Raw genomic sequence first — 17,407 nt, forward strand, 5'->3', positions numbered from 1 at the left:
CTCTTGCAGACTACAAAGGATCTCCACAAGATTGGGATTAAAATTAGAAAGGACTCCACCTTAGCTTTTGAATTAATAAAAAGATAGTGGTACTTCTATAAACAGGAAGAAAATAAATCTAGCAATTGCCAGTAAAGTTGCAACATAAAACAGCAGTCTTATTGCCAAGTTTTACCTTGGTTCCACAGGGGCAGGTGAGCAGATCTGAGATGAAGGAAAAGAACCTATAGGCCTCTAGGAGACAGGTAACACCCAAATGGATATTACTGGCCAGACGACTCCTGCAAGGTTTACTTGCAAAAAGGGGAACTGAAAAACAGGGACTTGTATACTGTTTGATGAAATTGGAGCAAATAAAAAAAAGCGACTTCCAGAATAGACCCTGGCAGACAGTAGTAATTTATATTAACTACACATTTCAAACTACTCTAGGAGGTCAAGCACCTCAAGATTATACCATAATACAACATCAAGAATCTGTATTTTCATCTTTTTCAGATGTTGCGTTAGTCTTTCAATTGTTACCAACTTCACTGATGTAACAATGCTAGAAATATCTAGATGAAAGAATATGTAAATATACACAAATCTATCATGAAAAATTCTAATCTAATACTTAAAAATAACCAGTGCACTGCTTAAAAAAGCATGAGTAGTTGTTGTGGATATTCAAACCAGTAATATTTATTGCACAAATCAAAGAAAAATAATTTAGATGAGAACTTACATGACCTTTGAGCTAGCTCAGGTAACAGTAGCAGTCTGGATACAGCAACACACAACAGCTAACTTTTCCTCCTTCTTCACATATCATTACAGAGGGATGTACAGAACCAATAAATATACACATACACTAACTGCTGGGAGAAAAAAAAAAAAAAAAAACCACAAAAACAACCAACATAAGCTTGGGGTCTAGACTTAAGTTAGCTAAAATAGAAGGGCATTCTTTAAGAACAAATATTGCTTCTGTTTGAAGCAGGTAAATATGAAATAAAGTTACTGGGATTCTCATGTGTAAAGGTGATTTGGTGTTTAGCACTTCAGAAAAAAAAAGGTTTAGAAGTTACAGTGGACAGAAGGAAATACAAGTCTCTACACTGGTACCACAAGTAATCTTCTTTACAACTTTCAGCTCTTGAGCAGAGTTGCATTACAACTGCCTTACCATAAAAATAACTAAATATACCGCCTTTGGAAACTCCACTTTAACACAGGTGAGCAGTACACCACATTCTAGATGGCTGTGGGTGGTTTTGCTTTTTGTGGGGGTTTTTTGGGTTTAGTTTTTGGGCTTTTTTGTTGTTTTTTTTTTTTTTTTTTTTTTTTTTTTCTGGTTGGTTTGGGTTTATTTGTTTTGTTTTGCCTTTTTTTTTCCTTCTTTCCAGCATACTGGGTTATTTTGTTTGTTTCTTTAGCATGTGACACAACTTCTCATTAAACTTGATAAAATGCTTTAACCCATCAGTGATGTGTTCGGTAACTCAATCTCTGCTCTGAACAAAAGACAGGACAGCTTATGTAGAGATAACATCCCTGAAGCAGCATTTTATTTATTGAATTCCAAAACATTTAATTTAGAAGTGTGGCATCTCAGTCATCCATCTTAACATGGGCTAATATTGACATAGTGTTGTCAGAATACACAGACAACTAAACAGCCAAAGAGTTTACAAAAAATAAATTCATGATTCTTCAAAACAACTGCAAAAGGTTACAAGTATCAAAACTCTTAGGTAGATGCACTGCATTGAAAGAAACTGTGCACATAAGTTAGGCAAAAAAAAACAAATTGCTACTGAAACCTCACATTTCAAACAGTTTATTGTAAACTGATGCACAGTTGTCATTTCACATCAGCTTAACTGTTTTCATTAACTGAAAAAAATTTGGGGTGGCTAATTTATTTTGCATGCACAAAATGTACTGCTTAACAGAACTCTCAGCTCATTTCAAATGGAAAAAAAATTAATTGGACTAATTATCTTCAATCACTTTCCATTATTCTTTCCCATATTTTCCAATCAACAAGCAAACTAAAAATGCTTCATTTATGATGCATCTTTCTGCACTGCTTAAGTGCAATAAAGATAAATAGGGCAAATAAACCAATCTATCCATCAATGCCCACAAAGACTCATCTGAAACTGCTTCTTGATAAAGTGGACAGCAGATCTGAACAGCTGTACAATACAGATATGCTTAGCACTAGATATTTAGTGTGACTGTGGCAAGGAAATATCGGTGATGATGGGGATGGTGAAGTGGATGAAAGAGGGATCAGAGGAAAGCTTCTTAATTATTGCCCTCTCCTGCTTCTTCATCTTGCTGATCACTCGTCCAGAGAGTGAGGTTATCTCGAAGTAACTGCATGATGAGAGTGGAGTCCTTGTAGGAATCCTCATTTAGTGTGTCCAGCTCTGCTATGGCATCATCAAAGGCTTGTTTGGCTAAAAGGCAGGCCTGCTCAGGAGCATTCTGGATTTCATAATAGAACACTGAGAAATTGAGTGCCAGCCCAAGCCTAATGGGGTGAGTGGGCTGCATGTGCTCTTTACTGATTTCAAAAGCCTCTTTATAGGCAGCTTCTGAGGCTTCCACAACACTGTTCTTCTTCTCTCCAGCAGCAACTTCTGCCAAATAGCGGTAGTAATCCCCTTTCATTTTCAGATAAAAGACCTTGCTCTCATACTGGAAGTCATTGCAGTTCTTGATCAAGTATTTATCTAGGAGAGCCAAAACATCATTGCAGACTGTCTCAAGCTCCTTTTCTATCTTCTCCCTATAGGCTTTAACCTTCTCCAGCTTCTTCTCATTCCCATCTGCCATAGTCTTCTGCTCTATGCTGCTGATGACACGCCAGGAAGATCGTCTAGCTCCAACTACATTCTTGTAGGCTACAGACAGCAGGTTTCTATCCTCATTTGAGAGAGGCTCATTCAGCTCAGTTACCTGAAAATACAGACAAAGATCAAATTTAAAGGGTTTGTCTTAGAGAAGAGCATGCAAGCTTCCTTCAATACTTGCATCATGAAGTGCAAGGTTCAAAATTCCTTCTAGACAGGAGTCTATTTGTAACGTTGAGTTTAAAACTGTTTCTGCAGTGAAGACTTATGAGTGAAACCCCCACAGTTCTGTTGTAATAGAACATGTATTTAGAAGCCATTGCAAAGCACGTTCACTAAATAAAAGTGAGTCAGGCTTGTATAATTGACTGGAGAAGCATTCACAGAAGGAAACCTCAGGTTTTTTAGGAAGTCTGCTAGAATTATGCAGACTACACACTTAGTGATTAATTTAAATGTACCTAGAATACCAGTTTATGAATCTGGAACTCAGCACAGACACTGGAAACTGGTGCAGTTCTTGCATTTCTTTTCCCTGCTGCTTTCTTTCATTCAACAGCAGAGATGGAAGCGCTGCAGTCATGATTAAGCTCTGCATAGTACAAATTGAATTAGTGTTTCACAGTATCTTTCCATCACCTAGTGAACAATTATACAAGAGAATACAAAAGTTATCCTGATTTCTGGTAATTGGTGGCTGCAGACCAATTTCAGGGATAGGACATGAAAGAAACGACACAGAAATAGAATGGGAAATTAAGGAAAGAAGCCATGATCAACTCCAAATCCCTACTATAAAAGCTGAGATAGAGGAAAGGTAATACTTCTAATATTGTATTTAAGCATATTTCACTTGGTGTGTTAATTTAGGGAATAAAACCCATCAGACTCATAGTCAAAGTTGTTCTACTTTTGCAAATTTACCAACGTGAAACTAAACTCACATGAATTAGGATGAAAAATGAAACTCCACTACTTTAAGCATACTGCATTAACTGCATTAAAAGTCACTAGAATTCTAAGGATATGTACTTTGGTGTGAAAGTAAACTTGTCCTTCCTCAGACACTGCTAAAATAATTAACAATTTATTTTAAAATGTGCATATTTACACTCCTTGACAGGCATCAGAATGTTCACAACCAAATACTTGCATGCTACAAATAATCCAGTCACAAATATTTACAGTATTCTGAGACTGCTGGTATAGCCAGTGTTCCACTCAATAAACGTGCATCTTCCTAAGTCTAAAAGATAATTTATATCAATTATAACTGTTACAGTAAGAGAGAGCTTACTTTCAAATTCAGGTTTTGTTCTTAAACTATTCTATGGCAATTAGTTTTATCTCCAAAATGCCTTTTCCCCTCAGCTCAGGAACCCGAACTCCCAAAAGACACTGCTCTGGCCTAATACAATTAGAGACAATCTACAGAGAGTAAAATGCACAGGAATCAACTCTAATGACATCTTCATAGCTTCCAATCAACATCCTCCCAACAATCTCTGCTATGACCCACCTATATCATCTTCTCTAGTAAAGGTATTAACTCCCTCAAGATGTAAAGGCTCAGCTAAGAGCTTTTTATTCCCTACAGCCTATTAGGACATCACTTGCTTTTACAAAAATAAAAGAAATCCACCAAAGAACATTAATAATCACTTGGTCATTCCTGTACTGCTGGAGGACTTTGCTTAAGGGTTCATTGCAAGTTATCAAACACAGTAGTTGTTCTAAAGAAGTCAGTAATGTTTTGCTAAAATTTAAACATCATTTAACCACACAAATTAATCCTTTCCCCCTCCACCTACCTTCATTATCTTTACAGTGTTAAAAAAAAAAAAAAAAGATGTTACTATACTACTGATCTGTATTACACACAGAAATAAAAAATGAGTATGAAAGAGTAGACAAGACAAAAATAACCATGAGAGCTGGTGGGACAGCTCATTAGTAACAGAAACACCACCTCTTGGCTTTGCAGTCTAGACTTCAGACAAAAGGAATTAAAGCTACAAGACTGTAACCACAGCTATCCTAGTTCTTCACCTGATATATCACCACCTCCATTTTTCACCTTCCCCTCCACTTACCATCTCTCTTTACCCTCAGCTAACTGCTGCCTTCATCCCTTTCCTTCTGCTTCAAACTAAATATTCTACTAAACGCTGGTATTTATGTACTCAATAACCAAAAAAAAAAAGATATTCCGTCATCCTCAACCTTCTTATAATTTTTTCTACCTCCTTAAGGTGATTTCTTAAACTTTCTAATATAAATTTTTGGAGACAGATGTCTTCTGTGTATTCAAATCACCAAAAGGGTATTTTCACAGTACATTATAAATGCCCTGGGAACCATCAAAAAAATTTTGAGTACCAACCACTAAATTTTTACTATGCTATATAGCTGGTGTATTTACTTTAGGGGAAATAAATTAATCAGTTTTCAGATTTCATCCAGTTTGTCCCAAGAGACAAAATACAATCTTACTGGAATATCACTAGCCTTGAAAGAACATTTCAGGGTTTTTTTCTAGTCTATTAGCTCTTCTGATCTTACTCATTTTTAATTGCAGAAAAATGCATCACAACACCCATCCTGAAAAAGCTGGTTTATAAAGACCTCTTGCACAGGACCCATTGCAACTGCAGATAACCTATCTGAAAAGCCTGATGCTCTCTCATCACAACCAAAATTCAAAGCAAGTGTTGATAAACAGCATATTTCCAGAAACTTCCGAAGATCACATTAATAGAGGGACCATCTTGTAAAGTCTAGCATGAACTCTGGCAATCTTGACTGGTCTTTACTCAACATTCAGTATTAAAAGTAGGTCTACATTAGAATCTTTAAAATGTAGTGTAATTTCTGGAAGCATCTTCATACCATGTTTAGACTAGCCAGTTAAGGTTTGTTTAGCTGTTGCATCAGCTTGTGCTAAAACTCTCATTAAGTACCAGACTAATAGAATTTACACTGACATAGTAAGACTGAGAAATAGCAGGGACTACTCAAGACATGCATGTAAAGCACTACAAAAAAAGCCCAGAAGGAAAGCCATCTCTCAAGACTAATGGCAGAACAGTTGTTCATATGTGGAAAAAGAATGTTAACTTATTAATCAAAACATGAAATTATCTAAGAGATACAATTAAGGGACTTAACTATGGCATTATTCCAGATCATCACTAGATTGCTGTACAATTTAATTCCCAAGACTGATTTAAACTCACCTTGAAACCATTCCTTAAAAAGAAAAAAATAACTGAGAAGCTAAATCAACATGCTTAGGAAATGTTTACTAGATTTTAAGATGTATCAGAAGCTACTGCTCTATCTTGGAGAATCAGCAACTACCATCACCTCAAGTCCATGGCAAATTATTCCCCATCCTAGCTAAAAAATGCTCATATTCCATGTAGATATACCTAAAAAACACACCTACCTCCCTGGTATAATGGTTACATTACAAGAAACTAGACTCAAAGGAAAGCATGTGACCTTTATGGAGCTATCAACTGTTTTATCTATTTCCAATACACTACCAAAAGCAGATAAAAGCAGGTATGTTTCTCTTCACATGTGGGGATAATGTAGAGAAAAACTTGAAACACTGAAGGAAATTTTTTTTTCCTATATTTCATTCTACCTATAGCCTTTCCTTAATAGAAAAGATGTTGGATTGCAATCCTTTACTTTTACATTTTAGATGTAGACACACTTTCTTATAATGACTGTTAGAAAACCCTTACTTACTCAGGGGATACTCTGTGCTTTCCTTATGCAAACACACCTCTCTCTCTCTCTCATGCCTAAGTTTAGGGTTATTTGGAGTCCTGAGCCAGATGATGCAACTTAATACACAGGCTATGATGTGCTAGCAGTTTTCATTCAAACTTACAGTCTGATTCTTTGGAATAAGAATACAGTGTAAATTTATTTCTATCATACTTACAGGTATTTCTACATACTTACTCCTCCTCTGCTTTATGCCCAGAGAGTTCTTTCCCCAGTTACTGGGAAATGGGCGTATATAAGAGGAACACTGACTATAACCCTAGAATTCCTAACTACACATGCTGATGAGCATGGCAGTACTCTATCAGCCCAGAAATTACTTCCATGTGCGTGATCCCACATAGGCTGTACCAAGCTGAGTTACTTTAACATGAAAAACACACCAAAGTGAAGGTTCCACAACTGACAGCAAATCTATGATGCGTTGTCAGATTACCTAGTAGAATTTGACCCAGGTCAATGGAATGTATGTGATTACACTTCTGTTTTGTTAGCCAGAGCATATAAATCACAGCCAGAGCCAGTTCTTCGCAAGCTGCTGCAAAAAATACTATACCTGAGCCAATATAAAGTCAGATTTAATTATTAAAACTCTCCTGATACAAAGTTATACAGTCCATAATTTTTAACAAATAGAAATCAGACTAATTAATTTAAACAAGATAGTTTTCTTGCATCATGTGGCTTCTGAGTTTTATATAAAGGATTGGAAGTTCTATAGCTAATGTACTGTATAAAACCACAGTAAGGAAGCAATCTCACAGCATGGGAGGACACTGTTTACATTAAAGGCATCTCATCCTCCCACCCCCCGACCCACTTCATTAACCCAAAACCAGACACTGAAGTGAAGAATTCAGTGATACAATACTACAAATATGGCATATGCCAAAATTTTAAGTCCATTTATGTACACAGATAAAGCCTACAAATTAAACAAGAACCTCAAGCTATTTTGCTTAAAAAACTTTAGATCATTCTAAGACTTAAATTTATTTCATTCTGAATAGTATTTCACACGACTCACTATTATACATCTCACGTAATTTAGATTCATCTTACCAATTTTAAAGTATAAATGACTTTCTACCCGCTGTGTAGCTATACTAGAAAAGCAACAAATTAGTAGAGATCCTGAGCACTACATTAGGATTAATACTGCCTGAAATACTAAAGGTTTATATAGCTAAAATGTTTAACTGTTTCTGGAATGATCTAAACCCAAGGTACTCAATGCTGTGTACTCTCAGGTGCTAGAGTATTTGTGCCATCAAGTGAGAACCTTTAACACTAAAAGAATAAGTTTCCTCAGTGTGTTGAGAAGTAGTTTTTTACCTACCGTGTAGTTATATCAAATAGTTGGAATCCTGGAGCAGCACTTAATGCAATGAGAATACCACACCCCTTGGAAGAATGCCATTCAGTAGAGGCACATTTACATGTGATTGTATTTTCTATTAAAATAATTTTGTCTGGAAAAAAGTAAACTAAACTCATTAATTTATAACAGCAAACTAATGGAAAGTTTCAGTTTCCTCTCCTATCTACACATTGTAAGCCAAAATAATAGAATTCTTCCAAAAAAAAGTAGTTTAACAGCAACAAAAAACTGTAGTTTGAGTGGTAGTTTCCTTGTTTAAGCTACAACTGCTACTTCATCTGGCTTTTCTTCAAAAGAAGGAACTGATAGGATGGAAAAATAAGTGTTTCTCCAGCTTTATACTGACAGTTGAAACGGCAGTCTTGTCCTACTTTTTCTTCCTTCAGTGGCAGTCTCAAAAATCATGCAAATATGCTTTCACTAAAATAATGTTACTTCATGTTTTAGGAGTAACTCTCAGGCTGCTGGGTATACTGTGTATTGTAAAAGTGTGGTGATAAATAGCTAGAACTGAAATTAATAATTCAGATTTCTATTTACAGTGGAAGCACACTCCTTTCACACAGCACCTTTAAAAGCCATCACATATGTTATATTCAGAGATTTAAAACAAAAATTTTAAAGAAACTTTTCAAACCAAGATATCCTGCACTGAGAACAGATATCTGAGTTAGAACACCGATTTCCTGTTGAAGGAAGTCTAATGTCTCTGGAGTGCAAGAAGATTATTTGAATATTACTCTATATGGATAAAAAGTTCTCTTAATAGCTGTTATTTACAATCCCTGAAACAGAAGGAAATATTATCTGAGTGAGAACAGACAGCCCACATAACATTTCACAGAAACTTATGTTCAGATCTACAAAATCAACTTCAAACACTGAAGAGCATTCTGGAAATTACCATCTTAGAGTGAACACCTGTAACTGAAAGCCAAGTAACCAACAGATGTTACATTAAAGGCATGCAACAGTATATAAACAGCTTAAAATGAGGAAACTGTTGCCTTTTAAATTCAGCTTTACTTTTTGTATTTTTAAATTATTTACAATGTAATGTTTCATAAATGCTCAAGGCTCAGCTCACCTACAAAGTGCTCTCAAGCTCCCAATTACAGAAGATCATTATACATATAACTTGAGAACGAAAGTAGCATTACAAACAAGAATACTGTGACTCAAGGCAAATAAAAATTGCATAGTAATTAGGAATTTAAAGAGACAACCGGACATAAACATTAATTATAGGTACTTTATTCACATCTGAAGCACAGCAACTGCATTCTGTTCGTTTCACATATGTTCAGAGAGCCATACATATACTTCAGCAGTATTTGGAAAAATAGAACTATCTATAGACTACAGCTAGAAATAGTCTTCTAGAGCAACAGTGGATTTTAGTTGTTTCTCCATTCCATCTTTTAGAATTAGCAACTGAAAGATTCAAGAGATAAACAGAGCTGTTACTACCATATTACGTGTAACAAGAATTCTAGTGATATTAAAATACAGCTTATTTTAACATCTAATGTCTCTGATACTGAAATACTCAGTAGTATTGCTGTTTTAGAACTGGATCGGTCAGAATATTTACCAGGACACAATAGCAAAAATGAACAAGAGCAGCAAAGTGTCTTTTTATTGCCCTCATTTAAGGGAGGCAACGTACATCACAGCCCTTGAACAAGATTAAATCGATTGATTCTTACAACAAAAATGTGAACTTCATTTGAAGCTGCTCTTTCAAACTAAAATAATCTCATGTTTTTAAACAGCAGTACTCTCAAGGGAAATTTGATTCCTCTTGGGGCCTCTGGTGTTCACAAAGGACAGATCAGCAAGAACACACCAATTGTAATCAGATACAGCAAAGACACTGCTAAGCACTTACTGGCATTAACATTACCCATAAAATTCAGATTACACAAATACTTTGTTTTTTAAAAAAGGGACTAGACATATAAGCTTGATAATTGTGCAATTTTATTATGTATCAGTACAGACAAGTCAGTACAAATAATTTTCGTGGCTTGGTTCTGAAAGGAGCCGAGCTGCAACTCTAAGTTATTGTTTAAACACATGTCAGTATTCAATTGGGGAAGGATGGCACTGAGAAATTGTTACCCTACAAAGAAGAGGCAAAAAGGCAACGTTAAAGCTTGGGAAACACCCTCTGTGCACTGGGTAGCTGTTATACCCGAATGCAACTACTATACCACCTTTGAGTCAGAGTGCTGATGTTTGTGGATGAGGACTCTAATTCGTGCCTTTTATCGAGAGGCAAAGGAAACATCTAGAAAAAGAAGGGGCTCCTCTTGCCGTGCGTGGTTTCCCCAGACACCCCCCGCCGCCGCGGCCATCCCACCCTATCAGCACCCCCAGCTGCTTGCGTCTACCAAACTCCCCGAGAAGGGGGGACGCACCCCAAGGTCAAAGCCACCATCCCCACCGGGGGGGGTGCGCGAGTTTGGACCCCGTCTTGAGCAGGGGTCAGAGAAAGGATCCAGTGCGTTCCCGCCGCGATGAGGAGAGAGGCGGGCAGTATTCAAACGGCTGCACCGCGCGCCGGATTGGCGGGGTACGGGAGAAAGGCAAGAGGAGGGCATGGGGACAGCCACACCCCCCGGGCAGGGACAGCCAAGGGAGCGGGCGGGCTGCGAGGGAGTCCTTACCAGGGAATGAAGGAAGCGAGAGAACGAAAATAAAATTTTAAAAGAAAAGGGGGATCTAGGTCCAGTTGGGACCGGCTACTGTTTGCCTCTCTCCCCGAGGCAGGTAGCAACGGGCACCGCCCCACACGGCGGCGAAGTGTCCCGGCGGGATGGTCTGGCTCTTGCTCCCGCCCTCCTTTCTTCACCGCGACGGGTGGGACCCGGCGGCTCGCATCCTCCCCGGGACCCAACTCCGCCTCGGACCAGCCCGGACTTCCTTTCCCTCCCTCCCCCGCCACTACCCACCCTACACACTCCTCCCCGGCTAGGACCCACAGCCGCCACGCTATCAGCCCCACTCACCGACTTCATGGCCGAGGCCATGTCGTCGTATCTCTCCGCCTGCTCGGCCAGGCGGGCTCGCTGCAGCAGCTGCTCTCGGTCCCCCATGGCCGCTTCCGTGGTGGCTGCCGGGCTGGGCACTCTGCGCCCCTCGGAGAGAGAGGAAGGGGAGGAGGGGAGGGGGGCGGGGATCTGCGCCTCGAAACGCGCGGGTGGTGCGAGCAGGGAACCCTAAATGGAGCCGCCACCTCACGCCCGCCCGCTCGCTCGCTCGACGACCGTTGGGCTCCCCTCAGCCGCCGCTCGCTCGCCCGGCGACGGTTGGCGCCTCGCGCTCACGGACCGCGGCAAGGAAGGCAGCCGCGCGCTCGCTGCGTCCCCTCCGCGGCGTGTGCAGCTCGCGCCTCTCCGCCCGGCTCGGAGCCTCGCGCTGCTGCCGCCGCCTGCGCCTGCGCGCTAGGAAGGCAACGAGGGGGCGGAGTTGAGGGGACTGCAGGGGAGGGGAGGGGGCGCTGCTCCCCCGCGTTCTATTTCTAGGTGACGTCACTTGCTATAAATAGCTACCCCGGGGCGCCGGCTGGGGAGAGGCGCATGCGCGCTGCGAGTGCTGCATTTTACTGCTGCAAAGGTGGAGGTGGGCGGTGGGCGCGGGCATTGCGGGGGGGGGGGGGGAGTCGGGGCCGCTCGCCCGCGCCCCGGGGTACGGGCCGCGCCGGAGCTGAGGCGCCGCCACCCGGGCTCCGGCCCGGCCCGGTGCCCCCCCCCCCCCCCCTCCCCTCCCGCCCGCGTCGGGCGGCGCGGAGCAGCGCGGAGCGGTCGGCGCGCCCAGGGAAAGCGGCGGAGCGGGGCGGCCACTCGGGTCGCGCTCTCACGTGCCCGACCCCGCTCCGCGCCATTACTGCTTTGTGCTGACGGGGCCGACCCGCGCTCCTGCAGCATTCACACCCTTCTGGCCCAGTCTCGTGAAATAAACGTATCGCGGATCCCAGCTGCTTCGAAACATTCCCAGTCGCGGGGGCGGTGGGCATGGACCAACTCTGCTACCTTGCCTCAGATATGCAACTAAATTCAATTTTACTACATATTTTAGTTTGTAACAGTCGAGCTCCTCTTTCCTAAATTGACAGCATACCAGCTTTAGATCAAAACCCTCCCAAAGGTGAAGCCTTGCACAAACAGCACAGCTGCTGCTGGTGGCTGCAGAGATGCCAGCACACACGTTACTCACCTCTTTGGATAAATCACAGCTTAACTTTTTCTGTTCAACCCAGAGCCAGCGTTTAAACATCGCTGCACGTACAGGGAGCTGCTGTACGGCTGAGTGAAAGATTTGCTCAGCCTGGGGGCAGCTCAGGCCTGTTTTCGCCCACAAAGACAAGGGCCCAGGCAGGTTAGCGCAGCCCGAGGGGCCAGGGCTGGCCCCACTCCTGACACTGTTCCCCCACTATCGCAATACCCTTGCACTGTTGCAACTGAATAAATCCAGATCATTGAGTCAGCCAAAAGTTTTTAGTCTTAACTCTAACGTTGCTGGCTTTTGCGTGTTAAGCCATGATGTCATTTCAAATAAATACTGCAGTTAGTTTTAAAAGGGACAAGATTAATATAGTTGATTTTTTTAAATGACATAAATATTATGACAAACAAGAATAAATGGTAAATATATGTACTAAAGCATGAAAGATAAAAATTACATGTAGCAAGCTATAAACTGATTGCTAGAACATTCAGGAAATAGATGTTTACAGGACCGGGAAGCACACAGGTGTGTACGTACGTATTGGCAAGCTGAACTGTGCGTCTTTGCTGATGGGATTTTATTTTCACTGTTTCTAATAAAAGGCAGTGACATATAAAACCTTATCAAATGGATCCCAAGTATCAGTCTAATTAATTATCATCATTAATGCAAACCTTGTATTGATTTTACCTAAGGATAAAGTTTTATCTATAGACAGCAGGAACATATTCTTGAAAATGTATGATTCAATGTAAAAATATAAATTAAAAATTTTAATGTATCTAACATTTGGGCAAGAATAGTGAGAGGTAGGCCAATCCAGAATGCCCAAAACACTTGCTCCAGTTTGGTAACTTTGAAGTTGTAATAACTTCTTAGTAGAGATTAGTCAGTCTGCAAAGTGTTCCAACAGTTCTGAAAATCTGTAGGGTCTACCAAAAGCTTTGTAGTCTCGTACAGCAGTTTCAGACTCCCAAGGGAAACAGATTATGAAGTATTTTTAAAACCAGTTATTCACCCACCGAACCAGACAATCTGCATTAATCTGTCAAATATATGTGGATATCTCTATACATGCACAAAAACATTCTCATTCAATGCTTCTGGGGTTTTTTAATTGAAGCTTTGTATAACGACTATTTCTCAGCCTAAAGCATCTCAAAAATTCTTAACCTTGAATCCACAAGGTGATATGTAACCTCAACGCTCTAAAATCAGATACATGTCTAAATCAACAGTCACAAGGAAAAGTGTTAAAATAAGGCAACCTTGTATGCAGCGTTTCTACAGTCTGACTGTAACCTAAAGACAGTGAAGAGATTGCATTCACACATACAAAGTCTGTGGGAGAGTACCTATATTCTCCTGTGTGCAGTGCCTAGTGCTCTTGATCTTCAGCCATAATAGCGGCTCCACAGACCTACAGAGGTAGAAATAAAAACAAATTAGAGCTCATGCACTGAGTTTTAATCTGCTATAACATCTATAAACTGAGTTACAGTGTGTCCAAAATAAAAATGGAAAGGAAATGGGAGTGTCAGCAGGCCTTTTACTACAGTGCTAATCGGGGTGCAAACCACTGCCTAACACTGCAGTTCTCCTGCCGAGATCAGAGGCCAGGCATTGGACATGATGTTACAGAGCTCTGCAATTCCCAGCAAAGCTCAGGCAGGAGCTCAGAAATGCTGCTCTCATGAGGCAGGACTGAGAGTTGTTGGCAAAGTGACCACACCCAGTAAGAATCTGTAGATGGAGAAATTTATGGTACTGAAAATTGCACCATGACCTAAGGTAGTGGCTCTGCTCCACGGGCATATCTGATTATTGGACAGCACCAATGTTCCACAAATAGCTCCTTGCAGAAATGCCATTCTCGTTCACTGCTCGGCTCCACACAGGGCACCGGGGAGACCAAAGCAGTCTCAGAGGGCACCTCCCTGGTGCTGATGTTTAACTGAGGGCACAGAGCTACAAGGTACACTGGTGAAGTGGCAACACGAGAAGGAAACTACCCCATGGCATTCCCAGCCCTTCCCCATGGCAGAGAGCCTCACCCTTTGGTTGTTCTGGTAGCAGGGAACAAGCACACTTCTGCAGCACTCTATCCAAGACTCATAGAGCTAAAGCAGTGGTACTACAAAGTCCCTGCCACTGCCACCTTCCTCATCCCTGGAGCAAATGATCTTTCCTCTCTTTCCTGCAGCAAGGAGATTTTTGTTTAGGGAGCTGCTGAATGCTAAAAATACTGGGGACAAGACAATGAAAAACAGAGAGAAAAGAAGCAACTACCAATTGATGGGGGAGGTTAGCCAGCTTCCACATGACAGCAAAGGAAGTAGAGATGAGTATGGTAGAGAGAGGTGGAGAGTCTGGGGGCATCTGATCTTGGAAATACTGTGACTGGCACTTACGTGGGGCATGATGCTCAGATAGTGCTGTAAGGACAGATTCTTTCACAGGCTTAGGAGTATCTAGAATTTTTATTGTTAGAATCCTGGCAGCACATCTCCCCAATAAAGTGAGATAACTGCGCATCAGGGAGGAAAGGTGTTGTAACCAATGACAAGATCAGAGCACAAGATAGGAGTGGGTGTAGCTGAAGTGTGATGATTCGTTCCCAAACCACAAGAGACTCTAATTTCAATGATATATTTCTAGCCAAACCATACACCACAGTTTAACAAGCAACAGAAGCCCCTAGGCTGTCACAGCATGTGTGACAATATTCTACTATTTGTCATATTTCAATTTCATATTAATCTTGATACGTTTTCACAGAACCTCCCTCATAACTCAAAGGTAAATCCTAGAATGAAGGGAGAAGGATCACACTGCCTGAGTGCTGCTCAGAAGCAGTAAGGTTCGTGCCATGAATTGTAGTAAAGTACATTGTGTATCTATTCCCAACATGGGAAGAGAATTAAAACAAAAGGGCAGTGTTTTGTACAAAACCTGTGAAGTTCTTGCTCCCTCACAGGAAAAGTTACGTCTGTATATTGAAGCCTATTTGTGATCACTGCAGTATATTTAATGTCACTCAACATTCACACACAGTAGTCTTTTGCATGTTCAAAATCCTGTGCAGACATGACTTGATAAATCCTCAGAACTCTCTGGCAAAATGTGCTATTTTCAAGTGCTTGCTCATTTCAGAGTCCAGTGAAGAATAAGCACTATGTCTGAATAAAAGATTATGGCAGTGTTTTCACTTGCCAGAATGATTCAGGGATATGCACAGGAGGCTGTGAAGCATGCTCAGTTGTGGGGGTTTAAGTGGCAAGAACACAGTAGCTAATTGAAAGCAGCTTTAACTCTTCATGAGCTGCTTCAAACCAGTGCCAGTGTTTGCTAGTCCTGTCCAGATGTAAGAATGTGTTTTCATTCTTTATGTAATCAAAAGAAAGTAACCAGAATTCACAAACAGGAAAACATGAGAAAGTCTGCTTATCAGAAGCTGTCACCAGAGCATCACATTGAAAAAAGGCTCTACATGTAAGATGAAAACTCCACAACCTATATGAAGAAAATAGTGAAAGTAAAAAACCCTAAACAAACAACCCCCCCCCTCGCTCCTACTAAATCCCAGGGTTTTTCAGAGGTGCTGAGCATTTGCAGCCTACAGATGAGGTCAGAATTTAGATGTCCAGCATTCCCAAAACCACCCCAAAGACACCTCATGCTGGGCATACACAATTAAGGACTCTGCATCGGCGGCCATATTTAAAAAATAAGCCCAAGTCTGTCTTAACAAATGAATCTTTACTGCTCTTCAAACTTTATCAAAGTGGATTAGTTTGATTTATAACTGGATTAAATCCCACTGAAAATGATTGATCTGAAACAATGACCTTTCACTGTAGAACATAACATGAAATACTTCAGGGATAAGATTAATGAAGTGCAGAGATAAAACAAAATGCCTTTGCCAACATTTTCAAAAGTGGCCTCTTATTCTGGGTGCCCTACTTGAGTCACTGCATAAGTGCTCATTTCCTCTGAAAATGAGGCCCTAAGCAAGTTGAGCCAGGCATCCAGAACAAGAGACTGCCTGAAAATACCAGCCTTGAAGCTGTATCTCCTAACACTTGTCCTGCCTGGGCCTCACAATGCACGCATTCGGTAACTGTGATAGCTAGCAGAACCGTCAGTGGGACTGAAAGCAGGGAAAGCTGCTTCTCGAGTCATTAATCCTCTCCAGTACTGGAGTGGATTACTTCAGAGAAGTTTTTCACCAGCAGCTGCCATGCAGGTTCTTCATACAGCCATTTCTACTACACACTTCTAGCCTAGAACTACTGGTAGGCAACAGCTCAGTCTCTGACCTTGCCAGTCTTTGGCCTGTCAAACTGTCAGGAGTCAAACTGCCTCTAGCAGCAGTGCTGGAAAAGATGGCTGCCTGCCTACTGGGACGGTGTCCTTCTCACCTCACAGACAATTAAGTAACAGAACTTCTGAAAGGGCTCCTAGATTTCCATCCCCCTTCTATGATCAATTAACACATCTAAGTACTGGGGTTTGGGCCCTTATATGCATTTTAAGATAAAAATGGCTTTGTTTTTTCTATGTAGGGCAAGCTCCTTCCTTTGATAGGCCATGTCATGTTGAGGAGGAGGATGAATGACAACAGCAGGTACAGCACATGCAGCTCAGGGCAGGTCAGCCACACACTCAGAGTGCTTCTAACTACCGCTCCAAGAAAAACAACATAAACACATCCGGAGCTTACTACATATGGTAGGGTAAGGAAACCAGAACATGACTGGGATGCAAACCATACCTAGGAAATGAGAACAAGGTAAGACACAAACTGAACAATTCAAATGCTAGCCCAATGTGAGTACAATATAAAGAACTCCTCTACACTGTTCTTCAAAGACTAACTCCACCCAGCAGCACAGGCAGAGACAGCCAAATGCTAAGCGTCACTGGCATTCGGCAGAGGTTCACTTGACTTCTTCCTCTACCACACAGCTACGCATCCCATCTGCTGTAGCTCACAGATGGGGAAGCAACCGTGTACCTCTGAACCCTGCTCAGCTACTGGTAACTGAGCCTGGTCAAGTCCTGTGAGATTATCTGTAGGCACAGCTGGCAAATTCTTCTCCAGATGTAATTAGCTCCTCAGAAGTGTTTTGCACAGATTCAA

The 17,407-nt window shown here is 41.3% G+C and overlaps 1 protein-coding gene across 1 annotated transcript; it reads right to left on the reverse strand.

Annotated features, from left to right (window-relative positions):
- Positions 1 to 1,522: 1,522 nt before the first annotated feature.
- On the reverse strand, positions 1,523 to 11,489 carry YWHAH (tyrosine 3-monooxygenase/tryptophan 5-monooxygenase activation protein eta). The gene is made up of 2 exons (XM_033001442.2): positions 11,043 to 11,489; positions 1,523 to 2,952 (listed from the first exon to the last, which is right to left on the reverse strand). Exons 1-2 carry the CDS (start codon positions 11,127 to 11,129, stop codon positions 2,296 to 2,298), a joined length of 744 nt encoding a protein of 247 aa, XP_032857333.1. The 5' UTR covers positions 11,130 to 11,489; the 3' UTR covers positions 1,523 to 2,295.
- Positions 11,490 to 17,407: the final 5,918 nt, after the last annotated feature.

The sequence above is a fragment of the Tyto alba genome, unplaced genomic scaffold (assembly GCF_018691265.1).
Source record: "Tyto alba isolate M040663 unplaced genomic scaffold, T.alba_DEE_v4.0 Super-Scaffold_44, whole genome shotgun sequence".
In the NCBI taxonomy this organism is placed as follows: domain Eukaryota; kingdom Metazoa; phylum Chordata; class Aves; order Strigiformes; family Tytonidae; genus Tyto; species Tyto alba.

What these genes read in the sequence shown, in the direction of transcription:
- YWHAH (XM_033001442.2), bottom strand. Translation starts at nt 11,129, where the DNA reads ATGGGGGACCGAGAGCAGCTGCTGCAGCGAGCCCGCCTGGCCGAGCAG. An exon ending in TGGCCTCGGCCATGAAGTCG is followed by an intron (nt 2,953 to 11,042) that starts GTGAGTGGGGCT and finishes CTGTATTTTCAG; the next exon opens with GTAACTGAGCTGAATGAGCC.